Source organism: Schistocerca serialis, chromosome 3 (assembly GCF_023864345.2).
Source record: "Schistocerca serialis cubense isolate TAMUIC-IGC-003099 chromosome 3, iqSchSeri2.2, whole genome shotgun sequence".
NCBI lineage: Eukaryota > Metazoa > Arthropoda > Insecta > Orthoptera > Acrididae > Schistocerca > Schistocerca serialis.
The window spans coordinates 47638196-47662907 of NC_064640.1; the positions used below are offsets into that span (position 1 = coordinate 47638196).

The following is a 24712-nucleotide window of genomic DNA, read 5'->3' on the forward strand; positions in this document are numbered from 1 at the left end:
GACTCATGGTGTAAGTACCAATCAGGAAAGAAATATGCCCCTTAAAAACAGTTTGCCGAATGCTGTAATTGATGTAATTAAGCCCATATTCAGAGATTTATCACAGTCAAGTTTATTGTAAAAGTGTTTACATGGGAAAACACAAAATCCAAATGAAAGTGTAAATAACTGAATTTTGATTAGGATTCCCAAAAGAGTGTTTGTACAGATAAAAACATTGCATTTTGGAGTGTATGATAAAGTGGGAACATACAATGAAGGAAACATTATCAAATGTGATGTGCTGAAACGTTAAGGTTTCCAACCAGGACCCAACACCATTTCCACAACGCACCTAATTGGTGAAGAAAGACTAAGAGGTGCAGCAAAACGAGACAAAAGCCTACAACATGCAGCAAAATGGCACAAAAGACCAGTGAAAAGGAAACTAACATTGGAAAAAGAAGAGGATGCTGATAATCTATCACATGGGGCAGGAATTTATTAAAAAACTTTGGAAGCTATGTCCCGTAACTTTAAAATTTTCATTTTTGAGGAACATTTTCTCAAAAACTGCTAACAGTACATCAATGAAATTTATACACAATATTGTTTACTTCTTTTCCTTCATTCTTACAACAAATAGTAAAAAAAATTATAATTCTAGTGTTATAGAAGAAAAAGTCTAAAATTTTAGAGAGAAAAATTAGTATCTGTTTAAAAAAAATTGTAAAACAAAAACCAATAAATATTTCTCAACATGGCATTATAACTTTGTAGAGAAATATTCACTGAACATGTAGTCCAAATTTCAGAGCAATATATTTAACGGTTTTAGAAAAAATGTTCCTTCTATTTGCTAAATTTAACATGGAGGAGATCAATTGTGCCGGCTCCCCTTAAATGAAATCAGTGCAGACTCAGGATTTTTAGACAGTAGTGTGTTAGATTCGAGTTGAGACTGTGGGAAACAAGTACAGTCACACATACGCAAAATCATGCTGAGTGAAAAACCCAAACGGTTAAATTTTGAAGACATGTTTACTGCATTAATGTCATCAATGGAAAAAGAAGTGAAAAACGAAAAAAAATAGTGAAAAACTTGAAAAAAACTGTCATCAATGGAAAAAATTGTGAAAAACTTGGAAAGTCAATAGTCTTAGAATGTAATGTTGTTAGAGCACAGCTTAATGCACAAATTTCTATGGAGAAGTTGACAAGTATCTCAGATCTGAGATAGGTGCTGTTGAAGTTGGTTGTAAAGATGCTCTTGGAGACACTAGTAAACAAGCTGTAAACTTTATAAATAAGCTAAATGAAAAAAAAAATACAGTAATGCCTCAGATGCAGATGAAAATGTTCAGAAGATAGACAAGCGAACAGACTCAAATATGTCAGACTTACACAGTGATGTCACTATTATCAAAAAAACAAGTAAAACTGTTAAAAGATGAGGCTTATCTAAAAACATTCTGCAATGTAGGACACCCAAGCTATCCTACTACCTACTAAAGAGTTTCACTGCTGACAAACATTTTCAACCAGATGGTTTTATACAACATTGCCATGATAGTTTTCTCCCTAATATGAGTGTGAATTAAAAATTAAATTTATTAAAAGATCATTAGAAGGGGAAGCCTTGTCATGTGCCACCAACTTGACTGTAGCAATTTAACCATAGATGAATTTGAAAAGTGTTTATTGAAAAAGTTTTGGTCTGACACTGAACAGGCAAGGATAAAGAGTGAGTTTTTAAATGGTTTGATGTACAGGGAGCAGAGAGGGGGTATGAAAGAGTTTTGCAAAGACCAGATCATGAAACTTCAAAATTTTCATTTTTGAGGAACATTTTCTCAAAAACTGCTAACCCGACATCAATGAAATTTATACACAATATTGTTTACTTCTTTTCCTTCATTTTTATAACAAATTGTAAAACAAAATTGTATAATTCAAGAGTTACAGAAGAAAAAGTGCAAAATTTTAGAGAAAAAAATAAGCATCTGTTTAAAAAAATTGTAAAACAGAAATCAATAAATATTTCTTAACATGGCATTATAACTTTGTAGAGAAATATTCACTGAACATGTGATGAATTAACTCACATAGATACACTTAAGAGAAGGCTACCAGAAAGAATTCAAATGGGGTTAGTTTATGAGCCAGATGATTCAGTAGACTAGTTCCTAAAATATGTAAAGAAGTTGGACAGGGCGTATAACTGGTTTGGCAAGCATAGTACTGATTTCAGGAGGCCAAACTGGAGTAACCACAATCATAATAGAAATGCTAATAATAATGACAATTTTAACCAAGGACATAACAACAACACTCCGGGGAGGAATGACGGGAATCCAAATAATTTTAGAAATTATCAGGAAGTAGAACCAAACCATGACGATTAACAGTTTTATGAGAATAGAAATCCTGGGAACAGAAATGGTGGTAGGAATTTTGAAAATAGATGTGGACAGTGGACAAATAATAACCAGCCCCCCCCCCTCCCCCCACATGTGAGAGATAATGACAGTAGAGGTGATAGGTTAAACTGAAACCCTCTTGGTTGACAGAAATACTGGTGAAAAGCCACTTTTGACAGTAAACAGAAACATAAAACCTATACTACACTGATTATGTAAAATTCACAGAGTTAACATCTATTTGATGATTTTCCGAGTACAAAAGTAATGTAGGAGGATGTTTTTCTGTTTGTAGTAAAAAAACTTGTTCGATTATACCAAAAAGGTAAGGTAATGGAATTTTACAAAATGTACAAGTATATCAAACTATGTTGCACACCCTGAGTACCCAGTAAACAAGTAAGTGTAAAAGGTTGTATAATTGCAGGAGTAATGAGATTAGTACACAGTGTATTATACACAATTCTTGGTAAATTTTGATGTAATGATTACATACAGCAAAATAATAAAACATGTAAATAGTGTAATGTCAGTTTCTATTGTTAGAGGAAAAGCTATACCAGTTGTGAGGTCTGCTGCTATGTGGCGTTTTGTGTGGTTGATCTATTGTGTAATATGAAGCAGGTGATTTTTCTTAGGTGATTATTATTATGGACTACTTAGTGGAGTAATGAGGTGATATTATGAGGATATGAGGTGAAGTTATTATGTTGATGCAATGAGGAGATATTTGATGTATTTAATGAACTACTGATCTACTAGTGATGTAATAAGGAGAATGATCAAACAAATTTCAGGCTTGCAACCGGTCGTCGTTCAATACTTTGCATGATATTTCAACTGGGCACCTGCCAGTCATCTTCAGGTGAGCCGGGAAAATTTTAAAATTCACAAGGAGAATGATATTTGCTAAGGACTGGTTAGGGAGCCTGTCTCTTCTTACTGTGGAAAAATTTAGGAAAAACACACAAGCAAAGTTTGTAATGCAAGTTGTTTTTGGAACAGATGCAAGTAAATACTCAATAATATTTATGCAGAAAGATTGAGTCTATGTGCAGTGTGACATCTTTTGTAATTTGGCAATATGTCAGAAATCTGTACACTGAAAGATGATTAAGCATCTTGTTGTTAATTAATGTGAAGAACATGGCACTTGGAAATAGGAAGTAAACTGGAGAATGTTTTTCGTGAATTAACAACTACACCTATAGACACTACATACTTGTACACTGTTCAAAGATAATGAGAAGCGAAAACTGTTTATTTCTGAACTCATGAAATTTTTTATACTTACACTAAATCATATGAGGTAAGTCAGGATGACACATCTGAACACTTGATGGTTCATGTATTCAGTACTCAAAAGGCTCTATAAACTGAACTATTTATTGTATCAGACTATATACTTGAAACATATAATTGTTTCATTACTGTTTCTGAAAATCTGTTGAGAGGTGGAAGTTATATTGTTACTTTTCCGAAAACATGATGAGGTTTATACTAGGTTTTTGAAACATTTTACCCTGGATGGGAGACTTTATGCTGAATTTGTCTTGTGCTTGGTGTGCACCAAGTGTTACAACTATATAGTGACTTATTGAAACATGTAATGATCAACATTTATCTGTACAGAAATTCTAGTTTTAAAGTGTTTCAACATGACCATATCCCAGACAATGACTTGTAAATATCTTCATGCTACTGCATTTTTTCTTTGATGTTTTGTTATTTATGTAACTAACTATGAGTATGGGGATGGTTCTTGAATGATACTAACACATACAAAGCTACTTTGCCATTGAATACTATACCTATACCCCATAAATAGTGCATAACTTTTCATCATCTTTGTAAATACTTTGAAGATACTGTCTGGTAACTAGTAATATACGTATACTATGAACTACTTGTAAACAGTGTGGAAGGCATCATGCAATTTTACACAGATGTCTATGACACGAAACTCTGAAACAAACAAACCCTATCTTCACCAAAGTGCGTAAAAGGTATTAGAAGAGTTATTGACACCTGTGGGTACTTGTTCATAAACTTTGATACATAATATGATATGTGTACAGTATATAATTTTGTGTATTACCTAAGTGGACATTTTTCAGTTCTATGTAACTTTAAGTGAATTTTCAACCAGAAATGGTATGTAAATTTCAGACAACCCCATGATCTGGAGGAGAACATTTTCATTTTTGTGCTTTAAGTGTTGGTTACATGACATGTTTCTATGGACACTCACCATAGGGGCTTATAAATATGTTATTTCATTGATGATGTATAGTATCCTCAACCATGAGTTGAACGAAATTGATAGTGAACTTGGCTTTGTGTCTAAACACACTACATGGTATGCTCAACTAGACTTGAACTTAAATTGTCAGAAAGGACTTTTAGTTTTGTGATAGATTTTACAGTATGGTATCCTCAATTGAAGTTGTGCCATGTTAGCACACCAGACTTATATTTCAACTACTATACACATAATCTGGTATGTAGAACACAGAACTTTACCAAATGCTTTGACATTTTAGTGGTTTCAATGCAGCACACAGTATTTCATGAACGACTGACAATATAAAATGGTATTGTAAGCCATGGTAGTGCCAAAAAGGCACAGAGGACTTGCTTCTGAGATATGGTATCACATTTTTTGGTTGTGAATTTGGTATCATAATCTGCAATTTTGCAAGTGGTATTGTATTTTACAGTTATGACGAAACTAACAGAAAACACTGTTTTCAAAACAGTATTAACTTTTCAAAAAATTACTTTGGAATGTCCAGTGTATAAGAGAACAAACCATTTATCTTATTACACTCCTGGAAATGGAAAAAAGAACACATTGACACCGGTGTGTCAGACCCACCATACTTGCTCCGGACACTGCGAGAGGGCTGTACAAGCAATGATCACACGCACGGCACAGCGGACACACCAGGAACCGCGGTGTTGACCGTCGAATGGAGCTAGCTGCGCAGCATTTGTGCACCGCCGCCGTCAGTGTCAGCCAGTTTGCCGTGGCATACGGAGCTCCATCGCAGTCTTTAACACTGGTAGCATGCCGCGACAGCGTGGACGTGAACCGTATGTGCAGTTGACGGACTTTGAGCGAGGGCGTATAGTGGGCATGCGGGAGGCCGGGTGGACGTACCGCCGAATTGGTCAACACGTGGGGCGTGAGGTCTCCACAGTACATCGATGTTGTCGCCAGTGGTCGGCGGAAGGTGCACGTGCCCGTCGACCTGGGACCGGACCGCAGCGACGCACGGATGCACGCCAAGACCGTAGGATCCTACGCAGTGCCGTAGGGGACCGCACCGCCACTTCCCAGCAAATTAGGGACACTGTTGCTCCTGGGGTATCGGCGAGGACCATTCGCAACCGTCTCCATGAAGCTGGGCTACGGTCCCGCACACCGTTAGGCCGTCTTCCGCTCACGCCCCAACATCGTGCAGCCCGCCTCCAGTGGTGTCGCGACAGGCGTGAATGGAGGGACGAATGGAGACGTGTCGTCTTCAGCGATGAGAGTCGCTTCTGCCTTGGTGCCAATGATGGTCGTATGCGTGTTTGGCGCCGTGCAGGTGAGCGCCACTATCAGGACTGCATACGACCGAGGCACACAGGGCCAACACCCGGCATCATGGTGTGGGGAGCGATCTCCTACACTGGTCGTACACCACTGGTGATCGTCGACGGGACACTGAATAGTGCACGGTACATCCAAACCGTCATCGAACCCATCGTTCTACCATTCCTAGACCGGCAAGGGAACTTGCTGTTCCAACAGGACAATGCACGTCCGCATGTATCCCGTGCCACCCAACGTGCTCTAGAAGGTGTAAGTCAACTACCCTGGCCAGCAAGATCTCCGGATCTGTCCCCCATTGAGCATGTTTGGGACTGGATGAAGCGTCGTCTCACGCGGTCTGCACGTCCAGCACGAACGCTGGTCCAACTGAGGCGCCAGGTGGAAATGGCATGGCAAGCCGTTCCACAGGACTACATCCAGCATCTCTACGATCGTCTCCATGGGAGAATAGCAGCCTGCATTGCTGCGAAAGGTGGATATACACTGTACTAGTGCCGACATTGTGCATGCTCTGTTGCCTGTGTCTATGTGCCTGTGGTTCTGTTAGTGTGATCATGTGATGTATCTGACCCCAGGAATGTGTCAATAAAGTTCCCCCTTCCTGGGACAATGAATTCACGGTGTTCTTATTTCAATTTCCAGGAGTGTATTTTCTGCATCCAAGTTAAAATGTACTGATTGTTGAGTGTTAGTTTTAGTCTTGATACTCTTAATACATTAATATTTGCTTTACAATTTTGTCTTAGTAGAAGCGTTTTCTTAATATTGCTATTTAGTATTAGTACAAACTTCAACAACATAATTACATCTAGCAAAATGTAAAATTATTTTTGTGAAAAGCAAACTTTTTTTATTTTACTTTATTTAAAAAAAAGATGAGTTAGCATTTGCTTTTCACATAACTTCAAATCAGTTAAGAAGTCATTTTGACATTTCTCTGTTTCTTTTTTTTTTCTTTTTTTTTTTTTTTCTTCAGATTCTGAGAGCCTTGATTACCTTGCAATTTTCTTATGAAATATTTCATATATGTGATTAGGGAACATTGGATTCTGAAGCTGATACACTGTGAAATGTTGTAGGAAATACCCTGGGAGTTGTGTCCAATCCTAAAAAAAAAAAAAAATCATCAAGACCATCAGCAGAATGAAGAACCGTCGGGCACCACCCTCCAATTCAGCACACAACAGCTGCCACTTTATACTCATCTTCAACTATTCAGACAACAGAAACCTATGATGCTATTTCGAAAAAACTTGTTTTACTGCATGTTCGACTTTTCAAATTTGTAAACATTGTGCATTCCTGCAAGACTTTCATTCGCAGTGGAATGCAAGCAAAACTCTCAGTCGGTATGTAACAAGCAATAAGCCATTTGGACCATGTATATTTTCAAATTTATGATCTTATAATTTCTTCAATCTTATCTGAAATGCTTTAAACTCCAACTGTAAAATAGTATATGACGTGCTAACACAATTAACCCCTGTGATTAAAAACAAATTTCATAAAACTACTGTACTACAAAAACATATATTTTTGTTTATGTGAATATATGTTACCATAATTCTTCTATTGTGCTACTGAATGTAATGTATTTCACTGAGTGGACATTGTAATTGATGGCAGAAAGGCATCTAGCAATATTAAAAATGATAATTATGTACAAATCAGTTTGTCGTCTATGTTATTTCAAGAAACACATCAACCTATACGGTTTCCAGGTCTACAAGAGATCCTGGCTTCCAGACAGAAGAACTTCAAGCAATGGATTGAAAGAGATCCTTAAAAAATAAGATGAATATTTTTTCTTTAAAACTACCACTAGACCTGGCGAATAATATTTTAACTCCATGAACATTTATTACAATTAACGGTCTTCCAATTGTGCATAACAAAGGAGGTCATTAAAGTACTAAGAAGTTTTTTGTAATTCTTACACATGGTCTGTAAGCTCTTTCATTACCACAGTTTTTCAAACAGTTACTTGGATAATTTTTTTGTACACATTTGTTCTTTAGTTTGTTGAGAACAACTTTCCTTAACCATGAAACTTACTGCCAAATGCCTTTGTTGAGATTAACATCCACTCCAATAGCAACATATCGAGTTCTGCTAGGTATATTCTGGTAGAACATCTCCACAGTTCCATGTTTTGTAAAAGATTTGCTTTCCACAGAACCTTCAACCAAAACTTTCATATCTTCCTTCAATATCCACTTCCATTCTCCTAGAACATGTCCTTTAACAACTGGTAGGTTAAGAGCTGCTTTCAAAGCCCCAGAACTTTTCTGAAAACTAAAAGTATTGTTAAAAGAATGAATCAGAATTTCTTTAGTGAATACTGAATTCACCAGGATTAATATAAAACACATTAAATTTAAGTAAGATATACAGTGATAGGAATGAAGGTTCTTAACATCTAATCAAAGATAACAATGAATTGACTGAAGTTGCTTGTACTCACTAATAATGCCCTATGGCTTCAATTTTTTCAAAATCCTTGAATGGAGTTTCTCCTGTAACTTCAACTGTGTAATTCATGTTATCATATATTAATATTTTTCCAGTCAGGGCACCACGTTTGTAAAATTTATGTGTACTACTTGCCTGCGGAAAAAATTGATGGAAATACACATTACACAGGATAAGAACAAAACATGTAGCTTTTACCTCACAATAAAATTTCTGACATATGGATACAAAAAGAAGAACAATATTTATAAGAACAGAGTATATGCAGTGAATGTAGTAAAAGCTGTGTAGCATTGATAGTGTGCTGTTTGAAGCTTTCTCAACATAAGAACTGCTTGAAAGCTTCTAAGGCACTGCATTAGTTAGTGCTGCGGAAGCTACACACTATTTCAATGAGACACCATCAAGTGCAGCTGTGAGCAGCTGTAGAGGTATTGATTATATTCTGGTTTACTATATAAGTACAGGTGCCAGAAGGTGGGGCTCAGTCATAGCTTAGGACCTTGACATCCAGAGCCCCTGCAATAAAAATAAACCACTGATCCAGTATAGGAAAGACCAGCTACAAGCAGTCATTCCTGCTTAAGTGGACCACAAGGTTGTCTGTAGCTTAGTTGTCCTAGCTTTGAGCTCCCACCAGTGTGATCTCCCTGAATACAGTTCTCTGTTGCTGATGATTCCTTAGTGGTGGCACTGCTGACTCCCAAACTTTGTGACACTGAAGTCCTGTGTCTTTAGGAGTATAATGGTAAGATTACATTGGAGTGATGGGATAAAAGGGGCCAAACTATGAGGTCACCAGTCTCTTCATCCTGTATATATCAAGGCGAGTTGAGTCCTCAGAGAAAAAGAGCACAGATGATAAATTCTGATGAACCTTATTGTAATCGAGAATCAGTAAAACTGAGAGATATAAGCAAGTTGAAGTGAGACGGAGATAAGTGGGTGAAGTTGGGTGATAAAGCAGCTGGAGGCCTCCAGGGAGAATTGTATAATGGGAGACCTGATCCCTGTATCTGAACAGTGTTTCCTTACCTCCATTACCACAAGAAAACTAGTGACATTGGCACATTCATAAAATCTCAAGTAAGAGAACAACAGTGGTGAGACTGTAAACTGATGGCAGATGTAAAAGCATAAGAAGAATTAAAAAGACGGAGAGGGCAGGTGCCAGGCCATACCACTGAGCAACGGCAGCCATGGGCCCTGCAGGTGACAAGGTAGCCCTACAATCCCAGATGCAGCTGATGAGGAGAATGTGCCCTATCTCACAGAGGAGAACAGAAACCATCCATGTTGGCATCATCTACTAGCACTAGAGACAAAGTTTCAGCGAGTTTAAGGTTTTGCCATAAGGTGGCAGTCCAGTAGGATGTGGGCAATCATCAGGTGGGCACCACACTGACAGTGATATGGATCCTCATATCATAGGATGTGGCCACTGGTCAGTGAAGTGTGGCCCATGTGATACTGACAGATAATGGTACATTCCTTGTAAGAACCACAAAGGGACAACTGCCACATAGTCATGCCCCTTTGTTGCTCACAGTTTGCTCACAAAAACTAGGGTACACCAATCCATATTCCAAGTATCCAACAACTGACAGTACAGAGTTGAGTGAAGGTCTGGTTCCTGTAGCCCCATCTCCAAAGTTGGCATCCTGTTAGACAACTTGGCCAACTGGGTACTGTTTAACATGTTCATTCCCTGAGATGCCAATGTGACCTGGAGTCCAGACAAAGACGGCCAACCATCAAACTTGATGGAGGTCAGAAAGGTGATCCTGGATAGACATGACCAAAAGTTGTTGAGAATAGCACTGGTCAATAGCCCGAAGATTACTCAAGGAGACACTATCAATTCAGGATGTCTCATTGGTGCAGAAGAGCGAATGTGACTGAGGATCCGTGCAGTGGCCACCAATTCTGCAGTAAATACACTGTGTCTGTTCAGCATGGAGTGTAGCTCACTGCACCTTGCATGTGTGTAGGCAAAACTGGTTCACCCATCGACTGTAGAGCCATCAGTGTATACCACATCCAAAGCCGGCTATGCAAGGATGGCCAGGAACAGATGGTGTAAAACCACTGGGTCAACAGACTCTTGTGATGATCTAAAGGATAGATTGAGATGGATTCAAGTATGGGATACACACAATGGGGGCTGATGTGACTACTTCCTGACTAGAGGCGACAGTTGGGAACTTTGAAATTCAGGGAAGAGACACTGAATGTGAACTGCAATTGTGACTCCAGTCCTGGGCAATTGTTGTGGAAGGTGGATCCCCCTACAAGGAACAAGTACATGGTAGTTTGAATGCTCAGAGGAGCAGCAAATGTGTATTGGATAGTTACAGCAGTTGTTGGCTCCTGATCTGTACTGGAGTGGCTCCAGCCTCCACAAGTATGCTGTTCACAGGGCTGGTCCAAAATGTTCCTGTCACAAGTCAGACCTCTCAATGTTGCTTTGGGTCCAGCATCTGCAATTCTGAAGGTCATGCTGACCCATATGCCAGACCCTCATAATGAAGACAAGACAAGATCAAAGCTTTGTAAAGCCACAAAAGTGTAGTGGTGTCTACAACCCAGCTGGTGTTACTGAGGCAGCAAAGAATATTAAGGTTTGATCAGCAAGTTCACATACATTGGCAAAGATGGGGAAGCCACATCAACTGGGCATTGAAGATGGGTCCCAGAAAGTGATAAGACTCCACCACTCAGAGTAATTTGTCATCGAGGTAGAGTTCTGATTGTGGATGAACAGTATGACACAACAGAAATGTATGACATATGTCATGGTAGTTGAAAACTGGAAGTCATGGATGAGAGCCAAGGACTGCACCTTTACTATGGCACCCTGCAGTCAGCATTCATCGACACCCACAGTGGAGGAGCAATTGTAAATGCAGAAATCATCAGCATACAGGAAGGGTGACACACTAGAACACACAGCTGAATGTAGACCACTAATAGACACTATAAAAGTTAGCACACTATATACAGAGCACTGTGAGATGCAATTCACTTGTATGTGGCATTACTGTGAGAAGCAGCAGTTTGAATGCAGAAAGAATGGTGTGACAAGAAGTTCCAGACACAAATTGGGAGTGGGCCCCAGAGACCCCCCTTTCATGTAGGGTAACAAGGATGTGATGATGCCATGTGATGTCTTAAGTCTTTTGCAAGTCAAAGAAGAGAGGAATAAGGTGTTGACATGAGGAAAAAGCTGGCTGAATAGCAGACTCCAGGCAGACTAAATTGTCAGCAGTAGAACAGCCTTGGAGAAAATTGCCCTGGGATGGAGCCAAAAGACCCTGAGGCTCAAAGCATCATCAAGGCTGCAGGCTCACCATACATTAGAGCAACTTGCAGAGAACATTAATGGCTGATAGCTGTCCACCTCAAGGGGTTGTTTACCTGGTTTCAGTACTGGAAACATCATGCTTTCTCACCAATAAGATGGGACCTCAACCCTCACTGCAGATACAGTTAAAAATGACAAGGATGTGATGCATTCAATCCACCAATAGGTGTTTGGGCATTTGGTTGTGGATATTGTCTGCCTCTGTAGGCATGTCAGGGCAAGGGGCTAGGACATTGAGGAATTCTCACTCACTGAATGCGCCATTATATGTCTCTAGGTGAAGTGCAGTGAAAGGTAAGTGAATTTACTCCACCTGCTTTGTGAGGGCACGAAATGCAGAGGCTTGAACGTAATTCAGAGAAAAATTTTCAGTGACAGCATGTGTGTCAGTGCAGACAACACCATTCAGGGACACACTAGTACACCTGTGGGGGATTGGTGCCCATAGGGGCATCCAATCTTTGCCTAAACCTCCACAGCAGGGGTACACAATCCATTGGTAGTGACACATATTGCACAGCTTTCTTGTTTCCGTCATTTTATTGGACAGCAAAACTGGGCATGGAGGCATTTAAAAGCAGTGACGTGCTTCATTAATGGATGGTGCTTATGGTATTGGAGAGCCTGTCTGCAATCTCTAATGGTCATGGTCATTTCTGAAGTCCACCAAAGTACTGTTTTCCAATGGGCAATCCAGAGAAACAGGGGATAGCTAAGCCTGCTGCCAATAGAATGATTGTGGTTGTGTTCTGGACAGCTGCATAGATACCTCCATGTGCCATGGTGATAAGGTTGACTGCAGAGGCACAGGCATTCCAGTCAACATCGTTGAGAGCCCATCTGGGCCCAGGTGTGTGATACTGAGGAAGGGACTGGATGATAAGAAAATGATCACTGTCACACAGGTCATCACTGACTCTTCATAGATGGAGATGAGAAGACCTGGGCTGCAAAAAGAAAGATCAATGGCTGAATAAAATCCATATGCCACAGTGAAGTTTGTGGGGGCACCGGTATCAAGAGACAAAGATCGAGTTCTACAGATCAAGTTTCAATAGCTTTACTGTGGCCTGTGGTCATAGTTCCACCCCACAAAGGGTTGTGGGCATTGAAGTTACCCACAATGAGGCAAACAGTGCAGAAAATGCTTTCTGAGACACATCACCATCATGTTGGAGATTCATATTAAAGATGGTAAAATCCAGACACATCCTCACACAAGCAACCACAGCCTCTAAAGTTCGATTGAGTGGCATGTGTTCATTACAGACAGAGCCCAGAATGTACATGCAAACTCTGCTCGACATTCTGTCATAGTCACCACAATTCTTAAAACAGTCACAATAACCACGGAGGGTAGGTTTTTACAATGCCAATGGTACCAGCTGTTTATACACATCACAACTTACCAGGTCAGGTGGCCCCATATATTGAATCACACAATGTAGTATGCTGAGTATGCTGGCAAAAAGGGTATTACACTAGGCAATTATGGATAGCACTTGGTTGAGACAAGGAAGTTTGTGAGTACCAGGTCAGGTCAGGCCAATGCAGACAGTGGCTAATTGTATGCCTAGTTTGTTTAAATAGTGTTTTTATGTGAATTAGGAATTCACCAGTTCTCCAAGGGTCTACACTAGTAGATATGTGGTTTGACGTCCACAGAATGCCAGAGTCATTTGCATTTCTGTGCAGCACTCTTTCTGTTTATATTATTTCCTTGTGAAGTAACTGCAGAGCATAGTACAGTGCTGACACAATATCACAGCAATATCTTATAGTTTGAGTTTCTTGCCTTTACATCATGTAGGATAGTACGGTGGGTGCTGCAGGTTAGACGGAGGGCTGGGCTGGTGAGAAGTGGTGATGACGGAGGGGGAGGGGGGGGGGGGGAGGAGGAAAGTAGCGGAAAAGGAGAGAGAAAAAAGAAAGGCTGGGTGTGGTGGTGGAATGCAGTTGTGTAGTGCCGGAATGGGAACAGGGAAGAGGCTGGATGGGTGAGGACAGTGACTAACGAAGGTTGAGGCCAGGAGGGTTAAGGGAACGTAGAATGTGTTGCAGGGAAAGTTCCCTCCTGTGCAGTTCAGAAAATCTGGTGTTGGTGGGAAGGATCCATGTGGCACAGGCAGTGAAGCAGTCATTGAAATGAATGATATCATGTTTGGCAGTGTGTTCAGCAACAGGGCGGTCAACTTGTTTCTTGGCCACAGTTTTTGGGTGGCCATTCATGCAGACAGACAATTTGTTGGTTGTCATACCTATATAAAATGCAGCACAGTGGTTGCAGCTTAGTAGCTTGTAGACCACATGACTGGTTTCACAGGTAGCTCTGCCTTTGATAGGATAAGTGATGTTAGTGACCAGAATGGAGTAGGTGGTGGTGGGAGGATGTATGGGACAGGTCTTGCATCTAGGTCTGTTACAGGGGTATGAGTCATAAGGCAAGGGATCGGGAGCAAGGGTTGTGTAAGGATGGACTAGTATATTGCGTAGGTATGGTGTATGGTGGAAAACCACTGTGGGGGGTAGGGGGGGGGGGGGTGAAGGATAGTGGGCAGGACATTACTCATTTCAGGGCATGACAAGAGGTAATCAAAACCCTGGTGGAAAATGTAATTCAGTTGCTCCAGTCCTGGGTGTTACTGAGTGACAAGGGGAATGCTCCTCTGTGGCTGGATGGTGGTACTTTGGGAGGTGGAGGGAGACTGGAAAGATAAGGCATGGGGGATTTGTTTTTGTACAGGTTGGGAGGATCATTACAGTTAGTGAAGGCTTCAGTGAGAGCGACTGCTCGTCACTGCAGATCCTGAAACCATGGGTGGCTAGGCTGTACAGAAGGGAGATCTTGGTGGTATGGAATGGGTGGCAGTTGCCGAAGTGGAGGTATTGCTGGTGGTTAGTAGGTCTGATGTGGACTGAGGTACTGATGTAGCCTTCTTTGAGGTAGAGGTCAATATCTAGGAAGGCGGGTTGTTGGGTTGAGTAGGACCAGGTGAAGTAAATGGGCAGAGAAGTTGTTGAGGTTCTGGAGGAATGTGGATAGGGTGTCCTCATCTTCGATACAGATAGTGGTTGCAGCTGAACCAGATGAGAGGTTTAGGATTCTGAGCTTTTAGATGTTACATTCCACCACCACACCCAGTTTTTTTATTTCTCTCCTTTTCCTATCCTCCCTCCCCCCCCCCCCCTTCCCCACCTCAGCCCTGCCTTCCATCTAACCTGCAGCACTTCACTGTCCACCACACCATATTATCCCTCCCCCCCCCCCCCCCCCCCCCCCCGATCCACCTCCCAGCCTCCTCCTTACCACCACCCAGTCACTACTCCCATCACGTGCTGGTGCTGCTGCTCGCAGAGTGGTTCCAATTGCCTGAGACTGCAGTCATGTATGTGAGTTGCATTTGTGTGAGAATGTGTGCGTGCATATGTGTGTCTATTGTCAATGAAGGCTTATGGCTGAAAGTTTTAATTGTGAAAGTGTTTCTGTTATGCTTATCTGTGACTCAGCATCTCCGTTGTTTGGTGAATAGCAACTTTCCTTCTTATAATATTGTCTAAACCACTCTACGATATAATGAGTCATTGTATCAGGTATCAGGGAATTATGACGAAAAGAGAATTATGGAGTATTATAAAGTTGTATCAAGGGGCACAGACTGCAGCTAGTAAAACACTTTTGGTTGAGTCAATACATCAGTGGTATTACAGAGCTCATGAAGCATGCTACATTGGATGGTTCCCTAAGGGATGAGAGGTGAAGTTTAGAGTTCAGGCAAAAGTTCTCTCATTATTATGATCTGCACTGTGACTGTATGATTTTATCACAGATTACTTTTTGTAAATAGATCACTCTAAGCTCTTCCTTCCAAACTTGACAACTTATTTAATATAATGTAGTGATAAGGTGCAACAGGCCACTGGATAGTGTGTCATGCGAAGAATGGGATAATTAGGTTGAGGAATATGTGTGGTACACTGTTAAGGTTAAGCACAAAGTCAAGGAGGTAATGCATGGGAAATGGTGGGAGTGGAAGTCTGTAAGGTTAACTTTTGTAGAATGCTTCCCAGACTCCCACTGACCTATTCCCATGAGATGGTTTGACGCAGCCATCACAGACTGAGAGAAAGTTATTGACTCCTCAGTGAGACACCTTGGAGGGTGCCACAGGAAGCAGTGAGGGAACCATGACACAGAACTTAATTGTCAGTAGTGTAAGTGTGATAACATATCTTTGCTATGTTTTCTCAGGACTAGGATCAGTTTTCAAGGGCTGCAACCATAAAAACTGTGGAGAAATTTCAAATATGTCTCAGTACCCATCTTAGCTACTGAAGTATCACAGATGGATTCTTATAGGTGTCAGCAATAAACTGTATGGAATTAGCTAGTTCCAGGTGCATTAACAGAGAGAATTTGGTGGGTCAAATTCTTCAAAGAGGGGAAGAGTAAAGCAACACAAGCCAAGGCAAATGTCTTGCACATTTTGGCATGCGCTGAAGTAGCCAGTCATCGAGTCATCGAACATCATATGGGGTGTGTCCACCGTGAAGTCACCATTGCTTGTCATAATACTGACTGAACCACCTGCCAAAGGAGGCCAGCCAAGTGTTGAACTGTGGCTCTTCCAGTAACTGGGCTACTGGAGTGCTCACCAGTGCCAGCTGTTTTCAGCCAGCCTTCAGTCCAACTTTCACTCCCTGAATAAATCTGCCCATTACTGGTCATGGCCATGTAGGACTCGGCATCCTTCACTCACTGAGCAGTCACAGCCTGCTGCATCAGCCTTAATGCAGCACATATGCTGGGTGAAAGTGTTTGCAATGCAAGGTCCAACCATGCAAAATATGCTGAGCATAGCAGTGGCTTGTACCCTACTACAATATGTCAGTGCTATGGGGTCCATTAGCCACGGTCCACCTTCCAGTTGTCACGAGATGAGGGCTTGAGCTTGTAATTAATTGACACAGGGAGTCTGCTACCTTCTCCATACACATAATCTCAGGCCCGTGGAATGTGACCAGGCTTTTCTGCACAATGTACGTAGGGTCCATGGCTCATTTCTCCAACAAAGGGCTCTGGATATCAAGTCTCACAGGATAATGTTATAGCCCCACATCCTAGGGCTTGGGCTTCTGTAGCCAACCAAAATATGAACCGAGAGACCACTACAGCCTCCCAACAGCTAAACCCGAAGGTGACACATAGGTGTCTCATTGAAATACTATGTAGTTTCCACAATACCATCCAATGAAACATTCCAGAAAACATTTTTACTATGTGAAAATATACTTGTAGGTGTTACTGAAACTGTACAGCCGACAGTTACTGATATCAATACATGAAGTTTATTCAGAACTTCTATAAACAATAGTGATTCAAATAACGTCTTTAGTCAGAAATAATTTTATTTTCACTCTTATAAAACATCATTTCTGGTTTTTTGAGACCAAAGTAAGGTATGTTGATTTCTACATCATGTCTAGAAATTTTCTCGCATGATTCTATTTATGTCATATTATCACACAGAATCCAAAATGAAATACCAGTTACAAGAGCAGGACCATCAACAAGAACAAACACTTCACACTGAAAGTAACTTTATAAATCGTAAATGGAAGTACACACAGAGTTTAAATGACCTGCCTCAGTGTGGAATGCTCTTATGTAAACACATATAGAATGTTCTAGTATGACCCCTTTCTTACCAGTCACTGACTATAACTGCAGTGTCTTGGGTAAAAAAGCATTACATGCAAAAAAGAAATTTTTTGAATCATCTGCCACGTTTAATGGCAGATCATTGATATATATGAAGAAAAGTAAGAGATTCAGAGCAGAATTCTGTGGCATGACCCCAGTCAGATTCAGTTATCTTCCATGTTTGTTGAGACAGTACAACAACCTTTTGCTTCCTCTTTTCTGTATATGAAGCGAAACATTGTTAAGCATTTTCCCTAATCGTGTAAAGTAACAACTTACGGAAGCATATTCCAATTAAGTGCTACCATTAAAGCAAATAAATACCTACTGCCCTCAACCTATTATTTAGCCCTGCTACCTAAGGCACAAAAGAATATGCATTTTACTGATGCCATACTGTGAGTCTAACAACAATTTATGTACTGAGGAGTGTCACTGCACTCTTATTTACAGATTTCTTGAAAACTTTGGAAAACTCAGACGTAATTATCTCTTTCTCCATATTTAAATCTGTCGGGAAACTAACCACACCTGAAAGGCACACGGCATAGAACAGAAATAGTTGATGTGATAGTCAGTACATTTTTTTTATCCTTTTTATTCCATTTGTTGACTTATGAAACCTCGCCAAAAGGTCAGTTTACATCCAGTGAAATGAAGAAACCAGAGGAGGAATTAGTATCAGATGGCTTGTGATAACTGAGGTACATGCACACATTTTTAGAATTCCATATGGTGGCTCACGTAATATCTGATAGATCAGTAGAGACTTGGCCAATGATACCTGTTTTATGTTTTATTAAGTGTCTTCACAAATTCCAGATGACCTGATGTCAGAATGTTGTGAAAATATTTCAGAAAGTCCGGCCATAAACAAGCTAAAACGCAAGCAACCTTTTGTCGTATCATTGATTCATAAACCCTCTCATATTTTCTTCCACCTTTTCCTTGGAAAACACAAGCAGAAATAATGCAGAATGGGTACAAAAAGTCCCAGAAGGCTTATGTGTCTATTTCAGTGGGCTGAGGGCTCTTTCAGGGCAGCATAGATTCATAATCTACAACAACAACTTATTATAAATGAAACAAGTGAACTTTATAATTTATTATGTACACTTGCTTTTTTTATGTATTTTTATAATGTAATTACTGCTGCAAACAAAAATAAAACAATTATATTGATTTAAAGCTTATACAACCTTATGTTTAGTATTTTATCCATCTACAGCAACAGTAGTCATATGTAATGAAATAATAAGTAACCAGTTGCATAAAAGAAATTTAATTTCTTTACTGGTTTTTGGCACTTAGTGCCCTTCTTCATAAGGTTATGCCTATTGCATTATTTGCAAGTGTCTGTATTACTGACACCTGCAAATAATGCAATAGGCATAACCTTCTGAAGAAGGCCACTAAGTGCCCAAAACTGGCAAAGAAATTAAATTTCTTTCATGCCACTGGTTGCTTATTATTTCATTATATGATCTGATGTGTATACAGTGACAACTGTAGCAAGAAAATTAAATATCTGTGCTCACTGGGCAGCCAACTTGATAATATTTGTCAATTCTGTTAACTGCTACAACTAAAATAAACATTTCTGTTTATTTTCATGACCCCAATAGCTACAATTTCTCCTGATATTGTGGACAACTAGATACCAGGCAATATGTGATCAGTCAGGAACTTCATTTTTTTCAAAGGACTACATGGTACTTACATATGCATCTTCCAGTCCACTTCCCAAATCTTGTCATTTACTTTTTTCAGTTCTTTGCAGAAATTTGTTCAAAGGAAAACGAATTTTAACAGTAATAATTGGTAGCATTCAACCATTTTCTCTTCTACACATGGCTCAACAATGGGTTTCTAGGGACACTGCTGTCATCATCAGGTTGTCAAACTTAGCTCAAGAGGTTAAAATAGTAAAAAGCCTACCAAGACATTTGTGGCATTTAGACAATAAAATAGTACAAAAACACATTAGACTGAGTGTCCTCATCTTACATTAAAATCATTAACATCTGTTGGTAGTCATCCTGTCTCAAACCACATACCACACCTGGTCTTGTCCCGATCTGGTATGCGCTGCAAGACAGTCAAGTTGACACTTCACCAGATGATTGGGGGATTGTTTTGAACTGATACACCCACAGAATTAACGTGTAAGTTAGCTATTTTCTCATCCATAATGCTATTCTATTGGTCTCCCACTTTTCCCCAGTTCCAAAAATGCTACTTGCATGGCGTCTGTGATCGTCAGCCTGTAGCTATTTCATCTAAGAAATACTGCAAATTTATAACTATGCACCTGCTTTAAAATAATTATAAAAATCTGTTAAGAAATCTCATTCTGTTGACTTTCACTTTTACATTAAGAATATTGTTATTTCTTTTTTCATGAATTGCAATCTACAATCCTTCCAGCATGTCAAGCTTTCATCCTTTCTTTTCTTATGTACAGGATTTCTAAGCCCTCTCCAATTCCCTTAAGAGGATTGCCTGCTTCATATGCATTGTTTGCAACCACTGATTTGTTGTAGTTATTTAGTCTGAATGTATGTTTAAGTTCCTTGTACATGATAGGAAACATTCTTCCCATCTGTCCAGTATACTTTGAATCACTGGATGTGCAACATATTTTATAAACACCTGATCTCTCAAATTTGTTTCCCTTCATACAAACATCATGCTACAGGCTATATCTAGCCACATTGTTTGTCTGGTACACAATTTTGATACCATGCTGGTTAAAAATATTCACAATCTTTTACAAGACTGTTCTATAGTATGGCATAGTGACTACATTAATTCCTTCTTTGTTAAGTTTATTATTTCTATTCTTGTTACTCTCACACTGATCTTTCTTCAAGAACATCTATTTGGTATACATTATAAACTGCTATCTTATTAATCATGTTTAGTTCTGTCTCTTTATACTTCCTTCTCATTGGCACACGAATTACCATGAGTACTAAGGTATGAAAAGCAGACTCTTTATAAGCTTGTGAATGGTATGAGTCAATGGGAATTATAGCATCAGTCATTACTGGTTTCCTGTGGACAATGAATGCTTACTTACTGCCCTGCTATTTTCCAATAAACATTCAAATTTGACGAAGCCATTACAGGTAAAATGATTCTTATAACATTATGTAGATACACATTGTCACTTGTTGATGGTTCTGAGAAAGATATAGAGAAAAAAATAATGATTCTCACAGATAAATTGAGTTTTTGATGGAGCATGACAATTACTTGATTTGAACATTAAAAGACAGGGCAATAAGCACACATTTACTGTCTACAATAAAGAAATGACAACTGATGCTGTAATTCATAATGATTCAACACATCATTGCCATCTAGCAAGTATTTGCACATTCGTCAAAGGAAGTTCTAGAAGTGGACAATGTGCATTTAACCCATGCCTTAGCAAATGGCAATGGACTTTCACCCCTCGTAGTGCACAATGTGTTCCACTGTTCCACTGTTGTCCCAGAGCTGGGGACGTAAACCTGTCCTGCAATTACATTTGGAAGAGATACCAATCTTCTCAGCGGGTGGTCTGGGTGGTGCATCTTGACCGATCTCATCATGTTCTACAGTATTCTGCACACACCCATCACACTGCCAGAACACTTCATCTCACATGAACAGCAATTTCCTAAGTGGATGCATCATGTTATCTCATGCCAATAATGCGCTCTCTTTCAGACTCACTGATCTGACAGTACAGTTCACTCATACATCTTTGAGGCATCCTGCACGTCTGCTCAAGTCACACAATGCTAGTCATTTCTGCAAAGCATACCAATGTACAAGTCCTGTGAATATGAACATCCTATCACTAGTTGTTCAGGGAATTCTGCTTTTTTTCTGAACAAGAGTGAAATAACAGAAAGAATAAACTTAAAAAAGAACACATGAAAGTGATCACTATACAATACTATGGAACAGTCTTGCAAAAGATTGTAAATATTTTTAAACCTCATGGTGTCAAAATTGGTTTCCAGACAAATAATCTAGCTAACTACAGCCCAAAGCATGATGTCATAGAAAGAGAAACAAGTTTGAAAGACAATAAGGTTATAAAATACGCTGCACATCCTATGATGCAAAGTACACTGGACAGATGGGAAGAACATTTTTGATTTGAGGTAGAAGCAGATCATCCCCTTAAGGATGTGGAAAATGACTTAGAACTCCTGCACATAGACAAGTGAGGATGAAAAACCAACTTGATGGAAGGAATGTTGATTGCCATTCAAGAAAAGAAACATATTAATATTCTTAGTATGTAAGCAATAGACAACAGAACAAAGTATATTAATGGCTCTTTAGAAATATTTTGAAGCAGATGCATAATAATAAATGTGCATTACTTCTTTGACAAAATAGATTCAGCAGGGCCAGCCACAGAATGCAAAACTGCACCCAAGTAGGATTTGTGGTCCATCTGTGTGCTGAGACCCACTTGCTTCAGCTTTGCTCAGTGAGTCTTGGAAGTAACCTGTACAGTGCAACATTTGATTTAGTACTGCAGTGTGGCATTTTTCAATCAGTACAACTCTCTTCATTTAAGCAGAATTGTGATTTCAGTGCCATTTACCCTCTGCTATTTGTTCACTGTATGAAGGATATTCACAGATCCATTGGCTGTTTGCACAAAAAGAAGAAGCGTAGCAAACTATCATCATAAGCCTTTAAAAATGAATGGGAGTGACAGAAGACAGGGATGAGAATTTTCCACATCTGTTATGCAGTCACATAATCAATGGTTACTGCAAATTTGCTATGAAACAACATTACAGTACCATGCAGAAAGAATTTAAGGATTTAGCTGACAATCAAAGAGCAAAATATTACATTGAACAACAGATAGGATTCTGTTTTCTGTTCATTATGAAGCACTTTGCACAAAATTTGTGATCACAGAGCACATGTAGAAACTGGTGGTATGAGTAGTAAACTTTCTGAAGATGCTAGGATTATTCCACTGTCAGTTGCAACCATTTTTGATAGAACTGAGCAACAAGTATGGAAATTTTGTATATTAATGCAGAGTATGTTGGTTAAGTCAAGCGGCATGCCTGGAATGATTTTTTTGATTTAAAACCCACTATTGTTTAATTTAGGTAGGAAAAATGAAATCAGGAATAATAATTAGAACATCTGGAATTGATTGCAAATCCTCATTTTTTAATTGGACTTGACCGCACACTGCCCACAGTAAGATACTGCAAGCTGGAAATGCCCACTGTAAGACACTGCAAGGTGAGAATCAACTTATTTCTGATTTGATGGGATACATTTCAAAAGAAAATTGTATTGTGGAAGGAATAAATTCTGACCAATTCAGTCCACTTTCCTATGCTCACTGACATTAAAGAAAACACCAGATACAGAGAATCCATTGGGGCTTTGAAAGAATCACAAGGACAGTTTTCTAAATGTTTTGCAGATACACACTTTTTCTAAATGTTTTGCAGATACTGCCAATCTTAGAGCTGTTTCTGAGACTGATAGGCATTTTAGTTGAAAGTGCCCCTGTCTAAGTGAATAGGTAAGTGATGATATACTATGTAATTTCCATTTTAAAGATAGTTTAAAGTCGTACAAGATACATACATTGTTTTCCACAGGTAAAGTTTCCATGTCTCCATAATGAGGTTGCAAAAGTGATACAATATTGCAATGGATATATGCATGTGAAAGACCTTTTTTTGATTATGAAGCTAAAGAAGTCATGATTATGTGGCAACCTGAGTTGGAAAATCATTCAAATTATCTGTGTCTGCCTGTATGCCAACAATCTGAACCAGATAAAAATTATAGTGTGACTTCATCACAACAAGGATAATTAAATAATACTGACAATTTGTTTCATTTGTGATCTATGTTTCTGAAAAATATGAAATATGAAACAAAGTCATTTGCAGTGCACCTGCACTGCCAACTAAATATGACACTCTCACAATTTCCTCCCTCTTCCCTCCATTCCTGCTCACACAGTGTAATGTGTTGGGGGAGGAAGTGTGCAGCCAAGTACAGAACTATGGCACGTGAGCTAGGGCATAGCTTGTGTGCCAAATTCTGGGCTGCCCCTGAGGAAGAGACTGACGATTGTAGACAACATACAAAAGTCATTTTTGAAAATGATGGAAAGTAGGAGACCAATAGAATAACATTATGATTAAGCCAGTTGCTGTACTTACACAATAATATCATGGGCATGTCAGTTCACGAAAGCCCTTGGAAATTTGGAGAAGTGTCAACTTGACACTCTTCAAGCCCATAACAGATCTGGAGAATATGACCTGGTACGATATGCTGTGTGAGATGGGATGACTCATCAACGTTAATGTAAGATTAGGACCCATAGTCCAATGTGTTTTTATTCTGTTTTATTGTTTGATTGCCACAAATGTGTCAGAAGACATTTTGGTCTTTTTACATCTTGAGCTAAGTTTTGACATTCTGATGCTGAAAGCATTGTCTCTAGAAATGCATTGTTGAGTATGTGTAATACAGAAAATGGTAGACTGCTGCCAATTATTACTGTTAATATACAGCAACTACTACCTCACATAATTACTACTGTTGATATATAACAACCATTGCCTCACATGCTTAAAATGGATAATATTAAACTGTATTGAATTCCTTGGTTTCAGCAGCAACTAAGGCATATTATGAAATACCACCCTTACATGGTATAATATGCTGCACAATTCACTGAGCAAGTGTCAATATTTTTAAAACTTTGCAGTCTTCCTAAGCATATTGTGAAAACCATCAATTCCAATTCATATGGTCAATATTATTGCACAGACTCATTGTTGTGCAATAGGTATTGAGTGTGTGAGGGATCCTTCAGATCTTTATAATCTTCAGTAACTCAGGTTCTTCTCTTTGTTCATTTGCACTGCTTGGTACTGCAGTGATGACTGGGATATTACCAACACTTTGAAGTTTCTCCAGTAAAAGTCTCAAAAGGAAATTAGCACCCTTGTGTTTGCGTCAGTTTTAAGTGTATTACTGCAATGTATTCCTGAAGCTTAAATGCACATCTTGCCAATCATCCTGAAGGATTCTTCATGTTTGTCACCAAGTGAAAGATTGGGGATTGGTCACTGAAGTGTCTACCATGTAAACAGGATCAAACTTACTGA

The 24712-nt window shown here is 39.4% G+C and overlaps 1 protein-coding gene across 1 annotated transcript in view; it reads right to left on the bottom strand.

The window, feature by feature from the left end:
• The window catches only part of LOC126469699 (apolipophorins), a 738135-nt gene that overhangs the window by 337205 nt on the left and 376218 nt on the right, over window positions 1–24712 (bottom strand). Inside the window, exons 39-40 of the mRNA XM_050096873.1 lie at window positions 8465–8607; window positions 8056–8295 (exon numbers count right to left, since the gene is read on the bottom strand). Of these exons, the coding sequence (XP_049952830.1) occupies window positions 8056–8295; window positions 8465–8607 (383 nt within the window). The remainder of the gene's footprint in view (window positions 1–8055; window positions 8296–8464; window positions 8608–24712) is intronic.